Source organism: Schistocerca piceifrons, chromosome 1, assembly GCF_021461385.2.
Source record: "Schistocerca piceifrons isolate TAMUIC-IGC-003096 chromosome 1, iqSchPice1.1, whole genome shotgun sequence".
Lineage (NCBI taxonomy): Eukaryota > Metazoa > Arthropoda > Insecta > Orthoptera > Acrididae > Schistocerca > Schistocerca piceifrons.
This window is the reverse complement of record NC_060138.1, coordinates 686,856,802-686,875,755: the sequence shown is the minus strand read 5'-3', so window position 1 is coordinate 686,875,755 and position 18,954 is coordinate 686,856,802. Positions and strand designations below refer to the sequence as shown.

The following is an 18,954-nucleotide window of genomic DNA, read 5'->3' as shown; positions in this document are numbered from 1 at the left end:
GTAGGTATTCTGGACCACCATGCAGCTCTCCATCTTTCACATCAATAAACATTGCCAGAGGTGAAAGAAGTGATAAGTGACAACAAAAATCTGCCAGGAAGTTTCATTCATAGCAATCAACTGTACTTCAGACATCTTGCTGACTCTCTTTATATGTGTTATGAGCCCAGCCTAGGGCATTAGCTTTGTCACTGCACATAATGTGTTTTTCACCTTGAACTGAGAATGTTTGTGTGCTTTATTTAACAGTGGAAACATTATTTTGCTTAAAAATACCAGTTTTTGTAAGAGTTTGTATGCTTCATTCAAAAAACATACTCTGCAACAAACAATTAGTTCTTCATAAAATGTTTCTTTACTCCTTTTGCTCTTTGCATTATATGTTGTGATTCAGAGTCCAGAGTATATGCTACTGTTCTTATTCATTCATTTGCCATATGAATTTACAACATGTAACAATGAGATGTCTGTGACCTTGAGGCCACAGGAACAGACAAGATGACAGTGTTTCTGTCACCTTGAAGCGACAGGAGAAAACAAGATGACAGTGTTCTGAGAAAATCCCAATACACTTAAGTTCAATAAGTCCACTTTAGGCTATTCAACGTATGTACAGAGTGCCAAGGAATCCCTCCTTTCCTTGTAGGGGGAAAAAAGGGTAATGATGCTAGTACACATTCACGCTGATAAATTACCTGATCTGCCATGACAAAGGCAATGCTGCTTCCCACAGTAGGTACAAGGTAGTGCTTCATTGTGTGGAACCTTAGCAATAAATAAGAGACAACAGACTGCATTTGGAAAAACCAACAATCCAGCCATCACATTAATTAATTAATTAAGTAATCAATTAATTTGTTCATGATGTTCCATTGACCCCATCAAGAAGGTAAACTGTTAGTGGTGGGAACAATCAAGGTATCATCAACAAAGAATAAAAATAAATTGTACAATGTATTAAGAATAAACTGTCATAACTTTGCTTAATACTATTTATACTTCAAGTAAAGCAGTTATTAGTCTGAAGGTTATTTTGTACTACTCAGGGTCCTGTTGGAGGTGGAATGCCTTAGACTTTCTCTGACTTTTGAACTGACTGATCCAGCCACTTATAGGGGGACTTACAGTTGTTGAACTGTAGGTATTCTGGACCACCATGCAGCTCTCCATCTTTCACATCAATAAACATTGCCAGAGGTAAAGAAGTGATAAGTGACAGACAAAAATCCTAAGATTGATTGGGGACCAAATCAGAGACCTTTGGATTTGTAGTTTGGCACTTTACCACTTTTTTTCTTTTTTTTTTTCATTTTCTTAACTATTGTTCATTGCATTTGGTTGGGGCGGATGTCATCTGACACTCATTCAAGTTCATCACTGATCACTTTACTCAGCTTTTTTTATTGCAGAGGGTAGCCTGCCCTCTGACCAAATATGCTGACCTACCAAGCCAGGTACCACTGAGCCACCACACTATACCACATGTACCAGCTAAATTTCAGCTAGTAAATTAGCTCTTTATGATCTCTGTGGTATTTTCCTGTCTGGAACAAGAGGTGCCTGTAAACAGTACACTACTAGTTAGCCAGCCAGGTTTACAATAAAACACTCTTACTTGCCATGTGGTTAACAGGTACTTTAAATCCTCAAATCTAGATAACCTGAAAATTTCTTGGAGTAGCTAATGAGGTATTTGTTTTTTTGAAACTGGTAGGTATTTTAACATTAAACTGACACAATCCAAGAAACAAAAATAACCATAAGAGAAACATACATGACAAAACTATTCAGTCAATGCAAATAGCACAAAATTTTAATGAATTTGGCTCCAGAATGATATTACATAGGATAAAAACATTCCAATGAGTCATTGACAATAGTGTAACAAACTTGACTGAAAAACTATTTATTTTGTTTTTGTTTACTCTGAGTTACAATATGATCTTACATTTTGGCATAACACAGCACACTGTCTGCAGCTTTTTTAGATGAATCTTTCTTTTTAAATTATAGAAAAGAAGGAAATAATAGAAAAGAAGGAAAAGAACATTCTGTGAAGCACTATTCAGGAAAAGAGGATTGTCTGCTTGGCATGAGTGTATGTTTAGGAGGCTGCTGTGTTTGTTAAGAAGTATGCAATTAAAAATCCAAGTCTTTTGTGTAGAAGAATCTCCTGACATTAGGGCAAGTTTGGGCATCCCCTAAGGGAGTCTCATACGATTATCAATTTTCAAAGAATATGTGAATCACGTAGCAGATAACGTTGGAAATTACACAAGGCTTTTCACAGATGATGCTGTTGTAGACAGAGAAAAATGACAACACTAGAAAATTGTTCTGAAATGCATGAAGTCACATAGGATTGGCAGTTGGTGCAGGGATTGGCAGTTGGCCATCAACATAAAAAACAAAAAATAATGTACTGTGCATAAATATGCAGAAAGACCCTTTAATGTATGATTACATGATTGCAGAACAATCACTGGAAGAAATTACATCCATAAAATATCTAGGCATATGCACACAGAGGGATTTAAAGTGAAACAACCATATAAAACTAACTGCAGATAAGGCAGATGTCAGACTGAGATTCATTGGAAGAAGCCTTAGAAAGTGTAGACTACCCACATAGGAGGAAGCTTACAAAATTGTTGTTCAAGCAACACTGGTGTTTGAATATTGCTAGTCATTTTGGAATGTGTACCATATCGGACTGATAGAGGAAATAGGATTGAAAGAAGAGCAGCACATTTTGTTATAAGTTCATTTAGTAACCACAAAAGTATCATGGATATGCTCAGCCAACTTCTGTGGAAGATGCTGGAAGAGATGCTTTCTGCATCAAGATGTGGCTACTGTTAAAATTTTGAGAGTTCATGTTCCTAGAAGAGTCAAACAACATATTGCTTCCTCCTATGTATATCTCAAGTAAAGATCGTGAACATAAAATTAGAGAGATTGAAGCTCACATGGGGGCTTTTCAAAAATTTTCTTCTCACAAACTGTTTGACACTAGAACAGGAAAGGAAAGAAGTGAGTCATACACAAAGTACCTTCCGCCACATACTGTAAGGTAGTTTGCAGAGTACAGAAGTGATGTAGATCTAGAATTATACATAGATGGTTCATTGACAATAATATGAGACAAAAGAAAGAGTGCCCACTGAACAAGTAACATTTACCCCTGTTAGGGGGAACATTTTAGTAAAGTATAAAAATTTACAATAGACTGTCCAGAAATGAAATCACTAGACACTTTAGGAAGTCTTAAAGTCAGACTAAAGGCATATTCAATTGACTACTGCCTCTATAGCATAGAGGAATTTACCAGGGAGCAACAAATAAACAGCAGTTTCAAATTTCAATATGTCTTTGGACTTTGCACTGGGTGTGAGATATGAAAATTCATACCTTAGGTCTCCAAACAGGTATCTAGATGGGAATTTTCATTTATTCTTTAAGATACTAGCACAGTAGGCTGTGTGTGTATTTTGAATTCCACTTACTAGTATTTTTAGTTGTCATTGTAATGCAAATGCAAGTGGAAGACTCTGCTGACATCTGTACAATACCCAGAAAAATAAAAAATAAATCTTCATAAGTGTGAGTAGAACTCACACACCAAGGGTTCTCTATAAAGTTAATTATGTATGTAAATAGTTTGTCCAACCTCAACAGTTTTTGCTTGTTATCAATATCGATAGTGATGAGATATCAGTCCTAGGAATTCCAACACTTTCAGAGTTTTTCTCTTATTCGTACTGTGAGACCTGGCTTCTTGCCAAATTTCAGTATTCTAGGTCAATGAGAAGTACCCTACAGGTTTTGATGAATGAGTTTATGAGTGTTAAAATTTGTGACCTAAATGGGCATATATTATGACTGCATTGATTTAGAAGCTTAAATGTTTTACACCACCAAGGGACATTAGACTTCAGAATGTGAAATAAATTTCAACTTGATGTGCCTACCCATTCCTAAGAAAGAGGGCTCCAACGTGTTGGGCAGACAGGCACATAGACGAACAGATGGACAACAAAGTGATACTATAATGGTTACTTTTTTACTGATAGAAGTAAAGAACACTAAAAATAATTAAAACAGTAAAGTGTGTGAAAAATGACAATAGCCATAACTTTTGAAAATGCCATCTGGAACTTAAAACACCAAAATAGGAATATTCTGATGCGCAAATAAAACCTCTGACAATAAAGTTTGGTGAATGTAATCAGAACAGTCAATCAGGCAGCCCTGGCAATTCACAACACTGCACCTGCATAGCGGCTGGTGTTGACAATCTGCCCCCCACCGTAGTTCAGTTGACCATCGTGTGTATTCCGCGTTAGACCTGTTGGACTAAGTGCTTGTTCAGTGCATTGGTTGTGAACGGAGAACAGGGCAATGAATAAGCGAAGGATCAATTTAAAGTTTTGTTTTAAGTTTGGCAAGACCCTGAAAGAAATTCGTGCAATGTTGGTACATGTTTATGGCGATCAAGCACTGTCCATGAAGTGTGTGTATGAGTGGTTTGCCCATTTGTGATGAGGCTGGGGAAGTGTTTCTGACAATCCCCAGATCAGATGACTAGTGACTGCTGTCAGTGACAAAAATATTGAGAAAGTGAGGACATTAATCACGAAGACCATTGATTAACTGTGTGCATGATAGTGGATGAACTGCAGATGAACAGTGAATCTGTGTGACAAATCCTTACCCAGGAGTTAGGGAAGAGGAAAACATGTTGTTGTCTTGTGCCTCATCACCTGACTGATGATCAGAAGCAGGCGTGTTTAGAGGCTTCACAGGATTTTGTCGAAACGGTGGATGTGACACCCAATTTCTTGAACTGAGGAAGAAACCTGGTGTCTTTGGTATGACTTTGAAATGAAACGGCAAAGCATGGAATACCATTCTCTGAAGAGGGTCCGAGGCCCGGCCTGGAGGTCGGGACGAACACCCCTGCTGAACGAGGTGAACTACTTGCCGGATAACCGGGTCCACTGCCGTTTCCCTGGCGACTCTAGAACTAGTGATTGGGAAGCCATCAACCCCTTGGCGGGACGCCACATCCAAATGAAAACACATAATCTCCTCCTGATCGAACTTAGGATCCGGGCCCACCGGAAGACGGAAAAGAGCGTAGGCGTTGGCATGCTGTCCGGTAGGGTGAAATGAATGTCATAATGGTATTTAGAGAGGAACAAGGCCCAGCGCTGCAGTCTGTGGGCTGCCCTATCCAGAATCTGAGAGGTGGGGCCAAATAACGATATTAATGGCTTATGGTCAGTGATTAACCGAAACTTCGTGCCATACAAGAAAGGGTGAAACTTGGTAACAGCGTAGACAATGGCCAAAGACTCTTTTTCCCACCTGGGAGTAATGGGCGTGTGCGGGACTAAGAGTTTTAGACGCAAACGCCAGTGGCTGCTCGGAGCCATCCGCACTGCGATGGGCCAGGACCGCCCCCACCCCACACTGCGAAGCATCTGTAGCCAGGACCAATGGCTTATTGGGGTCAAATGTAGCCAAACAAGGCGCTGATGTGAGGAGGCCCTTCAACGAGGTGAACACTCGCCTGCATGCAGGCGACCAATCAAAAGGAACACTCTTGCGCAGAAGGCAGTACAGGGGGCGGGCTATGGTGGGAGCCCTAGGAATGAACAGGTGGTAATAGGCAATCTTGTCTAAAAAAGCTTGTAACTCCTTCAGCAAAGCGGGCTGCGGAAGGTCGACAATACCTTGGACCAAACTTCCTAGTGGCTGGACGCTGTGCCGAGAGATGGTGTAGCCCACATACTCAATGGACGGTTGGAAGAAGTTTGACTTATGCAGGTTGCAACGCAGGCCCACAGACCTGAATTTGAGAAAGAGGGTTCGAAGGTTGTGCAAGTGTTCCTTCGTGCTGTGGCCTGTGAAAATTATGTCGTCCAGGTAATTAATACAATGACGTATTGTCAACGTGACGTGCTCAAGATAACGCTGAAATATCACCGGGGCACTGCATATTCCGAAGGCCAACCGCTGGTATTGGTAAAGGCCAAATGGGGTGTGGTATCTGATGATAAGCCTCCGAAAGATCGATTTTCGAAAAATATTGGCCTCCCGCCACATCGGAGAACAATTCATCAGAACAAGGCAAGGGATATGTGTCCACCACCAATTGGGAATTAATGGTGGCCTTGAAATCGCCACAAAGACGTGATTTTCCCGAGGGTTTCTTGACAGTAACGAGGGGCGAAGCCCACTCACTAGAATAAATGAGAAGAATGACCCCAAAGGCTGTCAGCTGGTCTAGCTCTGCTTTTACCTGAGGGCGGAGAGCCAAGGGGATCTGCCCTGCACGTAGAAAATGCGGGTGAGCCGACACCTTCAACGTTAAGTGAGCTTCAAAGTCCGAGACATGCCCCAGGCCCTCCTCAAAGATATCCTTAAAGTCAGAGGTCAAAGATTCCAGTGATTGATAGGGAACGTCTTCGGAGACCAACTGTAAGGTGTCTGCGATAGAAAAACCGAAAGCTTGAAAGGCATCCAATCCAAAAAGGTTAGCGGAGCTCGCATCACTGACAACAATAAAAGTAAGAGGCCAAGTGACTGATTTGTAAGTAACGTCGGTAGTGAATTGGCCCAGTAGGGGAATGAACTGTTTACCATAACCGCGGAGACGCCGGTAAACTGGTGCCAACGGGGGCGACCCAAGGTCGGAGTAAGTTTGTGCATTCAACAAGGAAACTGCCATGCCCGTATCTACTTGCAGTTGTAGTCGGTGCGACCGAACCGATACCTCAATAAAGAGTTTGTGTACCGATGTGTCAGGAGCCTGGCCCAATGAAACTTCCTGAATGTCATTGTCCATGTCCTCTGTACCTGCTTCCTTTGATTCTTTTGAGGCTGAACAGCAAACTTTAGCAATGTGTCCCTTTTTATTACATTTGCGACAAATGGCCCAATGCTGGGGTCGCTCTGACTGATCACGATGTATATAGCACGACGCACAGGACGGTAACAGGGGCCAGTGGCTGGAACTCAGTTTACGCGCCGTGCGGGAGCGGCCATAATGGCCGGATTGTACCGCTCGCACGTCGTCCACCCCGGACGCAGTGGATACGGCCGCACCACCCTGAACCGCCACGACGTCGCACCACATTTCCAACTGTTGACCTGCGGCATGAGAGACTTCATACAATTGAGCAATGGACAGTACTTCCTCAAGGGACGGGTCTTCCAACTGCAGGGCTCATTGCCGGACCTCCCTATCAGGGGCCGAACGAACAATGACGTCTCGCACCATAACGCGGGCAAACGACTCTCGCGACTGCTCCGTGGCAAGATGACACTTGTGACTAAGACCGTGCAGGGTAGTGGCCCACACCTGGGAAGACTGTTGGGGCTGTTTCTTGCATTGATAGAACTCGACCCTAGCCACCACAACATGCGTGCGGCGGCAATAATATGAAGACAGCATTGAACACAATGCATCGAAAGACAAGGATGAGGGCTCCTGCCGAAGGTGATGTTCATATGTGTCCCAATCCTCCACCGTCCCCTCATACGGAGAAAGGGAGAAGGGAATGGCACTGGAGCAGACTGCTTGGAGAGCAACGCCGGAAGCGGTTGTGTCGTGGTTGCCATGAGCTCCTTCTGCTGCTCAACCAAAACCCACACTAAATCCTCCATGCCGTGGATAAGCTGCGAAACTGGAACAACAACGCAACACGCGAAAGAACGACCCTACTCATCGCCAATTGTGTATTAACACGATTCACGTTGTCCATCGCATTTCACATAGTGTAGATCAGGAACTGTCTGCTAGGCATGCCTCATGTAAAACTGACTGGGCACAGCCAGTGCTGCCTGAGTTGTTGTTCCGCTGGCAGAGGGCGCGGTCGAATTCTTGCTTGCCCTCCGGTGGACGGGACTTTACTTGCAGCAACTACTGTCCGTAACGTGCCGTGTCGATGTGCGCCTCCTGCGATCTTTCTGTTGGCTACTGCAGTGAGTATTTTGAAGGACAGTAAGATAACTGTAGTTCATAGTTCATCTATGTTAATGTTATAGGACTATTCACCGAACTTTATTGTCAGAGGTTGTATGTTGGACGTTTAATTCATGAAAAGTACAAAACCGACAAAAAAGGTGCAAAATTAACAGTAAAGGTACAAAATTGGGAAGAAAAGTGAGAAGTAATTGAACAATAAAGAAAATTTTAAAATTACTGCTGTCAGGTCTTGTTCTTAAACAAATAGAGCAGTTACTGCTTATAAATTATCTAATTATCTGGGAAGATGAAAATGGTGACATTAGTCAAAACTGTGAAACAATGCCATTGTTGAGACTTCATTCCCAACCTGAAATACATCTGTTCTTGTTTGTGTGGTAAGACATTTAACCCCAACAGGGAGGTAAGTAGAAGAATACTTAAAGTTGACATAAAATTTTCAGCTTACGACAAGGAAACCACTTTCTGATTTTGCTACCAAAATTTTAATGTACTTTTATTTTTACTTACTGTAAATTGGCTGAAGAGGGTGAGCAGATTAGGGTAAAGGGGTTGAGGGGATATGACTTTGGGGTTCTCCAAGGGAATGCACTGGAAATGCAAAATTAATTGTATCATGTTTGTTTCACCAAGCTCCCTGTACTGCCCAAATATAAACAGAATCAACATTCCTTGTTAATCCTCAACAACTGCCAAGGTTGCTTTGACCTTATCACTTTACCCCTAACTGAAGATATAGGCAGCTCATTACAAAAACATTTAACTTACCAGTATTGCTAGAATATTCTCAGTTCTCTTAATGTAATGTCTAAAACCTGAATAAAATCTGAAGTGTTGCCAATACTGACTCCACAGTCTTTTCAGGGAACTGACTGTCAGTTTCTTGTTGTTAATGAAGGCAGTAGAAGCAATAATCAACATACTGAGTATCTATACACATAAAAAAGGAGAGTGATTTTACCCAAAAATTATGCATCAAAAAGGCTTTGTAACCAGTGGACATGTGTACATGTATTTCAGGAAATAATAATCAAATCTCCTTCTTGTTCAGGTTTTCCACTTCTTGGGCAGATATGATCCACTTATTTGAGCAGATATGGACCATACATTTTTGCTGATGGGACACCCACAACTGTTATATGTAATATTCATGATTAAAACATCTGCTACAGTTAGACACTCATTTTCTGTCTGACAGGTTTAGTGGTCTCAGCCCAATCTTCAAGTGTACCTGAAAGTTAAAGTAAAACAGTATCTTGTATTTTTAGTTACAGATACACCTGAAGATGGGTCTAAGTCCCTGAAACCTAGTAGCAAAAAAACTTCAATCAATAGATCACTACGTAACTGTAGTTCATAAACATTAACATTATATACATACACATAAACATAAACATTAGATATGGACCAGTTTATTACTCTATTACTGCATGGCTTGTTATTTCATTATAACATAATTGAAGGTACTTCTAAGCTAAAAGAGAGAGATTTTTTTATTTGGATTTGCACAAATCACTTGAAACATATCCCTCACATCCTCATGTAACTTATGTTTTGTCCATTATGTGGCTGTTTCAGTGACTGTGATACACTGACACATCTCCTGAAGGCAGCACTAGGCACAGGCATCTTGGCGATGCCAATTGGCTTCAAGAATGCTGGCTTGTCAATGGGTGTGCTGGGGACCGTTCTGGCTGCTGTCGTCTGCACACACTGTGCATATATACTTGTCAAGTGTGCACATGAGTTGTATGTCCGCACCCGAGTTAGTGCCATGAGCTTCCCAGATGTTGGTGAGGTTGCCTTCGCCAATGGTCCTGAGTGGGCCAAGAAGTTCAGCCGCACAGCTAGGTGAGTGACCCATCTTAGCATCCAGTGATGTGCATCACATAGTACTTGTAAGCAAAAGAACCCAAGAAATGATTAGAACACAGAGTTTTCTGAATTAGATGAAAGACATTAATATGGATCCACAAGGTCTCATATTGCCATGAGCTCTGTTCAGTGCACCGCAGCATAGCAGTTAGCATCACTGGCTTGTGTGTTGCAGTTTTCCAGTTCAAACACGACCACCAGCAATTACCTGTTATTTAGTATCACTCATTTCTGGAAGCTCCTTGAAATAACTTATGTTTGTAAATTCTGGAATATTTGATATTTGTATACATCTTAGCATTTCGGAATATTTTGTGGTTGTATAAATAGCTGCACTCTTCATGCTGTAGTTCAGTTCTGTCCTGGCTGTACTTTGGTGTCAGCAATAAATTTGCTTTCAGTTCTAAATCTTGTACTTTACTGACAACACTGCCTTGGGATCTGACTCTATTGTAGTTTTTGTGTGACATGATTTGTGGAAACACTACATGTTTCAAAACATCTGCATCACCATGGCTTCAATTAGGCAACATTAAAACTGTTGGCTACATGGACAGTGGTCAGAATCCATAAAGTTTGTCATTCCTAAGATCTGTGTACTCAGGTGACATTTGGATTCCAAGACAGCAGCAAGTCAGCTGTGCATTAAGCACATCAGGCATGTATCAATGGTGGTCACAACCCTGCAAAATGGCTGACAGAATTAGACTGAGTCATTAAATACAAGTGGAATAATATGAAGTGTTTGGGAAATATTACTCCTGCTTGCACATCACAGACCACCAGTGGTTTAAGAACAATGAAGAAAAGCTCAATAGCTGAGATAGATTCCAGGAAGTAAATGTTTTGCAACAAACAACAAGAAGTATGCTTAGCAGATAGGCAATTGAAGGACAGAGTACAATGTCATGGGGAAACGACAAAGTCGAATGTATAGAATATTGCCCTATGTCACATTGTGAAACTAAGCATGACAGAAGCCAACAACATCTAACACTTAGTGAAAGACGTTGCAGAATACGTATACCAAACTATTGTGGTAATGGATGACACAACAACAGAAGAAACCATCAAGTAGTGCCAGTGAATTGAGAAATACAACAGAAAAGAGTCAGGCATAAGAGGTATGACTGCCAAATGTAGTCCCTAATGCAGTTGTGGAAGACTCCCATGAGCTCACCTGTCTCATTCACCAGGTAGTAGGAGGAGAGATACAGCAGTGTATGGCAGTCAGAAATGTCAGAGTGAGTACACAAGTGATAGAAGTTGTGAATATTGGAAGTGTATGTTCGGAGGTAACGGAGAATGTTGAAGAAAATGTGTATTGATCTTTAGCACCAATCTCTGTCACTTGCCAAATGTACCAGTAACAATGGACTCATCTAACTCAGGCTTAGGCCACAATCATCAAATAGTAACCCAGCATCCAATCAATGCAGGTGCAACCATCCCCTCCTCCAAGTACAACACCTTGTAGAAGAACAGGTAATTGGAGGGCAAAGGATAACACAACTGTGTGTTTACAGACATGTTATACTCTACAGCAGAGAGAAATGATGAGATTCTGATTATTACTATCCCGCCAGACAACAACCATCAAAACATTTCTGTGGTGTCACCGCCAGATGCCACACTTGCTAGGTGGTAGCTATAAATCGGCCGCGGTCCATTAGTACATGTCGGACCTGCGTGTCGCCACTGTCAGTGATCGCAGATCGAGTGCCACCACACGGCAGGTCTCAAGAGACTTACTAGCACTCGCCCCAGTTGTACGGACGACTGAGCTAGTGATGCAACACTGACGAAGCCCCGTTTATTTGCAGAGAAGATAGTTAGAATAGCCTTCAGCTAAGTCAATGGCTACGACCTAGCAAGGCGCCATAGCAATTGATAGTTATCGTATGAAGCATGTCTCATCAAGAACGATGTATACGAATGATGGATTAAAGTTAAGTATTCCAGAAGCTACGTACTTTTCTTTATAGCATTCATTACGTATCCTGTTTCAGACCTCACGCCATCCTGTGTGAGTTTAAGTGCGTGCCTTTCGGTTACCCGTCACTGTGGACTGGCTGTCTTGTCAGTCCACAATAATTTCCATTCATGCCAGTCAACTACAGATGAGCTGCAGGACGAAATCCATTGCCATACCCTGGACAAAACTGTCCTCCAACACCCCATAGCCGTTCCACATTGCTGTGGAGAGGCACCAACCAGTCACCTAGCCACTGACTTCAGGAAAATTAAGTGAGATGACCATCTACTGAGAGGAGGATGTCCATGGATGACAGTCCCCAAGACGTCAGGAAATCTCATTGATGTCATCATTGACAGCCAACCTGTGTGGGTGCTAGTTGGCTCAGGGGCTTTTTTTTCTGTACTATCATATGATTATCATTGTCAGCTAAAAAGTACCTGTTCCATAATATGAAAGCGATTGTGCTGAAAGTCGCAACTGGGAAATATGTCCAGCAAACAGGAAGATGTACTGCAAGAATAACAATCAATGACAGAACACAGCTATTCAAATGTTTCATTTTACAGGACATAATCATAACATTATTCTGTGATGGGATATTTTGCAGGCATCACAAGCAGTCACGTGTGGAAGGTCAGAGCTCCAGATTAATGAAGCTATTCCAGCAAGCACACATAGCAAAGTTTGCTCTTGTGGTTGTTTGATGTTTAAGACATTGTTATCCCACCATCAACAACAAGATGAGTTCCAGTCATCATTTTGGGATGTTGAGTTAAGCAGTGAAGCTTTATTCAATCACAAAAAGCTACTCAGCCTCACAAAGGAATCTATGCTACAGTGACAATAACAAACATTGCAGATGGATCACCATCATGAGCAGATACCACTCATACCTAAAGGTATGTGTGTAGGGATAGCTGAATCAGTCCAGGAAGGGCAACTTAGTGTTATTGACCAAGAATTGTGCTCCAACACCAATATAGACATTGCAGGGGAGGAAGCTATTATTAAACTGCCAGTAGAATCTGGCCTGACCAAGGAACAACATCAATGACAGCCATTTTGCACCAGTTTTTGGATGCTTCCAAATATGCCAAAGACCCATGCTAAAACACCCTGTCAACACTGGGGTTCAGACACCAATTAGCCAGTGCTCACATAGACTGTCACTAGGTAAATGACAGATCAACCAGGAGGAAGTGGAGTAGATGCTGCAAGATAACATTATCGACTTTCTGATAGTCTTTAGTCCTCTACTGTGAGGCTTGTTAAGAAGAAGGGTAGCACATGGCATTTCTGCATCAATTATCAATGAATGAATGAAACCATTCATCAAATGTACAGTTTGGCTTTAGAAGTCGTTTGACAACTCAAAATGCTATATTCTCTTTTCTCTGTGAGGTACTGGATGGGCTAAACAAAAAGTTTCGAATGCTTGGCATATTTTTTGATTTAACAAAGGCATTTGTCTGTGTTGATCTCACAATATTGCTCCAGAAGTTGGACCATTACGGAATAAGGGGAGTAGCTCACAATTGGTTCACCTCTTACTTTAACAACAGGCAGCAAAAGGTCATTATTCACAATGTTGATAACGGCTGTGATGTGGGATCTGAGTGGGGTACTGTCAAGTGGGGGGTGCCCCAGGGATCAATGTTGGGGCCACTCCTGTTCCTTATTTATATAAATGATATGCCCTCTAGTATTATGGGTAAATATAAAATATTTATGTTTGCTGATGACACTAGCTTGGTAGTAAAGGATGTTGTGTGCAACATTGACTCAGTTTCAAGTAGTGCAGTACATGACCTCAGTTCATGGCTTGTAGAAAATAAACTAACGTTAAATCACAGTAAGACTCAGTTTTTACAGTTTCTAACACACAATTCAACAAAACCTGATGAATTAATCTCACAGAACAGGCATATGATTAGTGAAACTGAACAGTTCAAATTCCTAGGTGTTCAGATAGATAGTAAGCTGTCGTGGAAAGCCCACATTCAGGCTCTTGTTCAAAGACTTAATACTGCCATTTTCACTATTCGAACGGTATCGAAAGTGAGTGATACTTCGACACATAAATTAGTCTACTTTGCTTATTTTCATTCACTTATGTTGTATGGTATTATGTTTTGGGGTAACTCTTCCTATTCTAGAAGGATATTTTTGGCTCAGAAACAGGCGGTTTGGGCAATAAGTGGTGTGAGTTCACGAACCTCTTGTCGACCTCTGTTTACGAGTCTGGGTATTTTGACATTGGCCTCTCAATATGTATATTCATTATTATCGTTTCTTGTTATCAATATTAGTTTGTTCCCAACAATAAGTAGCTTTCACTTGGTTAATACTCAGCAGAAGTCAAACCTCCATTTGGATCGGACTTCCTTAACTCTTGCGCAAAAAGGTGTGCAGTATACTGCTGCATCCATTTTCAATAAGCTGCCACTCGAATTCAAAAATCTTAGCAGTAATCCACGCGCTTTCAAATCGAAACTGAAGAGTTTCCTCAAGGGTCACTCCTTGTATTCTGTCGAGGAGTTACTTGAAAAATTAAGCTGATTCTCATTGTATTGCTGATAGCGTTTGCTTAAACTTATGGACTGATTTTCTTTCAGGTTCATGAACATTTATTTTTATCTGTTATTACTTTTATGTTGTAAGTTCATATACTGACACGTTCCATGACCTTGGAGATTTGCTCCTCAATTTGGTCCTACGGAACTTGACATGTAAATAAATAAATAACTATGTATATCCATTGCCATGCACTGATGACACGGTTGTTGTTGTTGTTGTTGTTGTTGTTGTCTTCAGTCCTGAGACTGGTTTGATGCAGCTCTCCACGCTACTCTATCCTGTGAAAGCTTCTTCATCTCCCAGTACCTACTGCAACCTACATCCTTCTGAATCTGCTTAGTGTATTCATCTCTTGGTCTCCCTCTACAATGTTTACCCTACACGCTGCCCTCCAATGCTAAATTGGTGATCCCCTGATGCCTCAGAACATGTCCTACCAACCGGTCCCTTCTTCTAGTCAAGTTGTGCCACAAACTCCTCCTCTCCCCAATTCTATTCAATACCTCCTCATTAGTTATGTGATCTACCCATCTAATCTTCAGCATTCTTCTGTAGCACCATATTTCGAAAGCTTCTATTCTCTTCTTGTCTAAACTATTTATCGTCCATGCTTCACTTCCATACATAGTTACACTTCATACAAATACTTTCAGAAACAACTTCCTGACACTGAAATCTATACTTGATGTTAACAAATTTCTCTTCTTCAGAAACACTTTCCTTGCCATTGCCAGTCTACATTTTATATCCTCTCTACTTCGACCATCATCAGTTATTTTGCTCCCCAAATAGCAAAACTCCTTTACTACTTTAAGTGTCTCATTTCTAATCTAATTCCCTCAGTATCACCCGATTTAATTCGACTACATTCCATTATCCTTGTTTTGCTTTTGTTGATGTTCATCTTATATCCTCCTTTCAAGACATGGTCCATTCCATTCAACTGGTCTTCCATGTCCTTTGCTGTCTCTGACAGAATTACAATGTCATCGGTGAACCTCAAGGTTTTTATTTCTTCTCCATGGACTTTAATACCTACTCTGAATTTTTCTTTTGTTTCCTTCACTGCTTGCTCAGTATACAGATTGAATAACATCGGGGAGAGGCTACAACCCTGTCTCACTTGCTTCCCAACCAGTGCTCCCTTTCATGCCCCTCGACTCTTATAACTGCCATCTGCTTTCTGTACAAATTGTAAATAGCCTTTCGCTCCCTGTATTTTACCCCTGCCACCTTTAGAATTTGAAAGAGAGTATTCCAGTCAACATTGTCAAAAGCTTTCTCTAAGTCTACAAATGCTAGAAATGTAGGTTTGCCTTTCATTAATTTAGCTTCGAAGATAAGTCGTAGGGTCAGTATTGCCTCATGTGTTCCAACATTTCTGCAGAATCCAAACTGATCTTCAGCAAAGTCGGCTTCTACCAGTTTTTCCATTCGTCTGTAAAGAATTCGTGTTAGTATTTTGCAGCTGTGACTTATTAAACTGATAGTTCGGTAATTTTCACAGCTGTCAACACCTGCTTTCTTTGGGATTGGAATTATTATATTCTTCTTGAAGTCTGAGGGTATTTCACCTGTCTCATACATCATGCTCACCAGATGGTAGAGTTTTGTCATGACTGGCTCTCCCAAGGACATTGGTAGTTCCAATGGAATGTTGTCTACTTCTGGGGCCTTGTTTCAACTTAGGTCTTTCAGTGCTCTGTCAAACTCTTCACGCAGTATTTTATCTCCCATTTCATCTTCATCTACATCCTCTTCCATTTCCATAATTTGTCCTCAAGTACATCGCCCTTGTATAGACCCTCTATATACTCATTCCACCTTTCTGCTTTCCCTTCTTTGCTTAGAACTGGGTTTCCATCTGAGCTCTTGATATTCATACAAGGTGTTCTCTTGTCTCCAAAGGTCTTTTTAATTTTCCTGTAGGCAGTATCTATCTTACCCCTAGTGAGATAAGCCTCTACATCCTTACATTTGTCCTCTAGCCATCCCTGCTTAGCCATTTTGCACTTCCTGTCGATGTCATTTTTGAGACGTTTGTATTCCTTTTTGCCTGCTTCGTTTACTGCGTTTTTATATTTTCTCCTTTCATCAATTAAATTCAATATGTCTTCTGTTAGCCAAGGATTTCTACCAGCCCTCGTCTTCTTACCTACTTGATCGTCTGCTGCCTTCACTACTTCATCCCTCAGAGCTACTCATTCTTCTTCTACTGTATTTATTTCCCCCATTCCTGTCAATTGTTCCCTTATGCTCTCCCTGAAACTCTGTACAACCTCTAACCTCTGGTTCTTTCAGTTTATCCAGGTCCCATCTCCTTGAATTCCCACCTTTTTGCAGTTTCTTCAGTTTTAATCTACAGTTCATAACCAACAGACTGTGGTCAGAGTCCATATCTGCCCCTGGAAATGTCTTACAATTTAAAACCTGGTTCCTAAATCTCTGTCTTACCATTATATAATCTGTCTGATACCTTCTAGTATCTCCAGGATTCTTCCATGTATACAACCTTCTTTTATGATTCTTGAACCAAGTGTTAGCTATGATTAAGTTATGTTCTGTGCAAAATTCTACCAGATGGCTTCCTCTTTCACTTCTCTCCCCCAATCCAAATTCACCCACTATGTTTCCTTCTCTCCCTTTTCCTACTCTCGAATTCCGGTCACCCATGACTATTAAATTTTCGTCTCCCTTCACTACCTGAATAATTTCTTTTATCTCATCATACATTTCATCAATTTCTTCATCATCTGCAAAGTTAGTTGGCATATAAACTTGTACTACTGTAGTAGGTGTGGGCTTTGTGTCTATCTTGGCCACAATAATGTGTTCACTATGCTGTTGGTAGTAGCTTACCTTCACTCCTATTTTTTTATTCATTATTAAACCTACTCCTGCATTACCGCTATTTCATTTTGTATTTATAACCCTGTATTCATCTGACCAAAAGTCTTGTTCCTCCTGCCACCGAACTTCACTAATTCCCACTGTATCTAACTTCAACCTATCCATTTCCCTTTTTAAATTTTCTAACCTACCTGCCCAATTAAGGGATCTGACATTCCACAGTGGACTGTTTGAAAGGAGCAAATTATTTCCCAACTATGGACATGTGGCAAGGCTACTGGCAAATCAAGATTGATGAGGATGACTGAGAAAATACTGCCTTCATAAGATATGATGGCCTCTATGACTTTAAAGTTAGGTTATTTGGATTGTGGAATGTTCAAGCCCCTTCGAACATATGACTGGAAATCTTTGCTATCTAGATGACAATGACATTTTTTTCAAAGACATCTGAAGAACATATAAGCACCTGACAACTGCATTGAAGTGTATTTAGACTGCAGACATCTGCCTGAATCCAGGAAAGTGTCTCTTTATCACTCAAGAAATAAAAATCTTGGGGCACTAGCAAATGGCTATAGAGTTCATTCTAAGTCAGAGCAAATAAAAGCAGTCACAGTTTTTCTGATAACTTGCCAAACCCGTGATTTGAGGAATTTCTTCATAATGGCTCATACTACTGGCAATTGATAAAGGACTTTGTGCCAAGGCACATCTCATGCAAGAAATACTCCAGGGAGATGCCAAATTTTCCTGGAATAGGCTGCAAGAAATCTTTTCCATGCCCTTAAGGAGGAGCTAACATGTTCTCTAGTTCTAGCATTGTATGACAAAAATGTTGAGACAGAGCTTCACACAAATTCAAGCATACATAAGCCATGTAAGCAAGAATCTGTGCTAATACTAGCATGCAACTGACTTTGTAGTCCACATGGTCGCACCAGGAAAGCTACAATTCCAATGACACTGTCCAGTGCAAGCAATATTGATGCTACTTATTGTGGAATCATGGATCAGTCCAACATTTGACCATGAAGCAACTATTCATCTGTCATACAGGAATCTGGCAAGGATACCAACCACCCATAATTTGATCAAATTTCTGGCTGATGTCACAAGAGCCAGATGAACTCTCCAATAGCCAAGGGCTGATGACCTTGCTGTTTATTCCCTTAATTCCCAACCAACCAACCAACCAACCAACCAACATGTAAATATTCAAGTCTGTGCACTCACAAGCTCATATTCTGGTGAAGGGTTAATGATCTCCTTGAAGAGTTACAGCAACTGATACGTGGTAGCAAATCCCATTACAAGATGACTTTGTGATTTTGGTAGAAAAGTAGGACAGAAACTAAACAAAGATTTCTCACTGGGAAACCTTGGAGATGATACAGCTAATGTCAGAGTTCAAATATTAGTAGAATTATCTGAAAATATATTTTTTTAGATAATAAATCCATAAGACAACACAGAGATAAAGTATGAAAAAAGTTAATACCCTGACCTTCAAGTCAACACAAATTATTGTAAACATATCATCAATGTAGCTGTTGAGCAACACAAAAACCTGCAAAATACAATCTACTTCATTGGTGCTATGTGTGCTGCAAAAGTTTAGTGGGGCTGTAATTGTTTGCAGGAAGCCAAAGTTTCATGAGAACTTAAATTATATTTT

At 40.8% G+C, this 18,954-nt stretch overlaps 1 protein-coding gene across 2 annotated transcripts in view; it reads left to right on the top strand.

Annotated features, from left to right (window-relative positions):
* Positions 1-18,954, top strand: part of LOC124787153 (proton-coupled amino acid transporter-like protein pathetic) — a 336,360-nt gene that overhangs the window by 274,966 nt on the left and 42,440 nt on the right. For both annotated transcript variants that reach the window (XM_047254317.1, XM_047254318.1), the window contains exon 5: positions 9,575-9,847. In XM_047254317.1, coding sequence (XP_047110273.1) covers positions 9,575-9,847 — 273 coding nt within the window. The remainder of the gene's footprint in view (positions 1-9,574; positions 9,848-18,954) is intronic.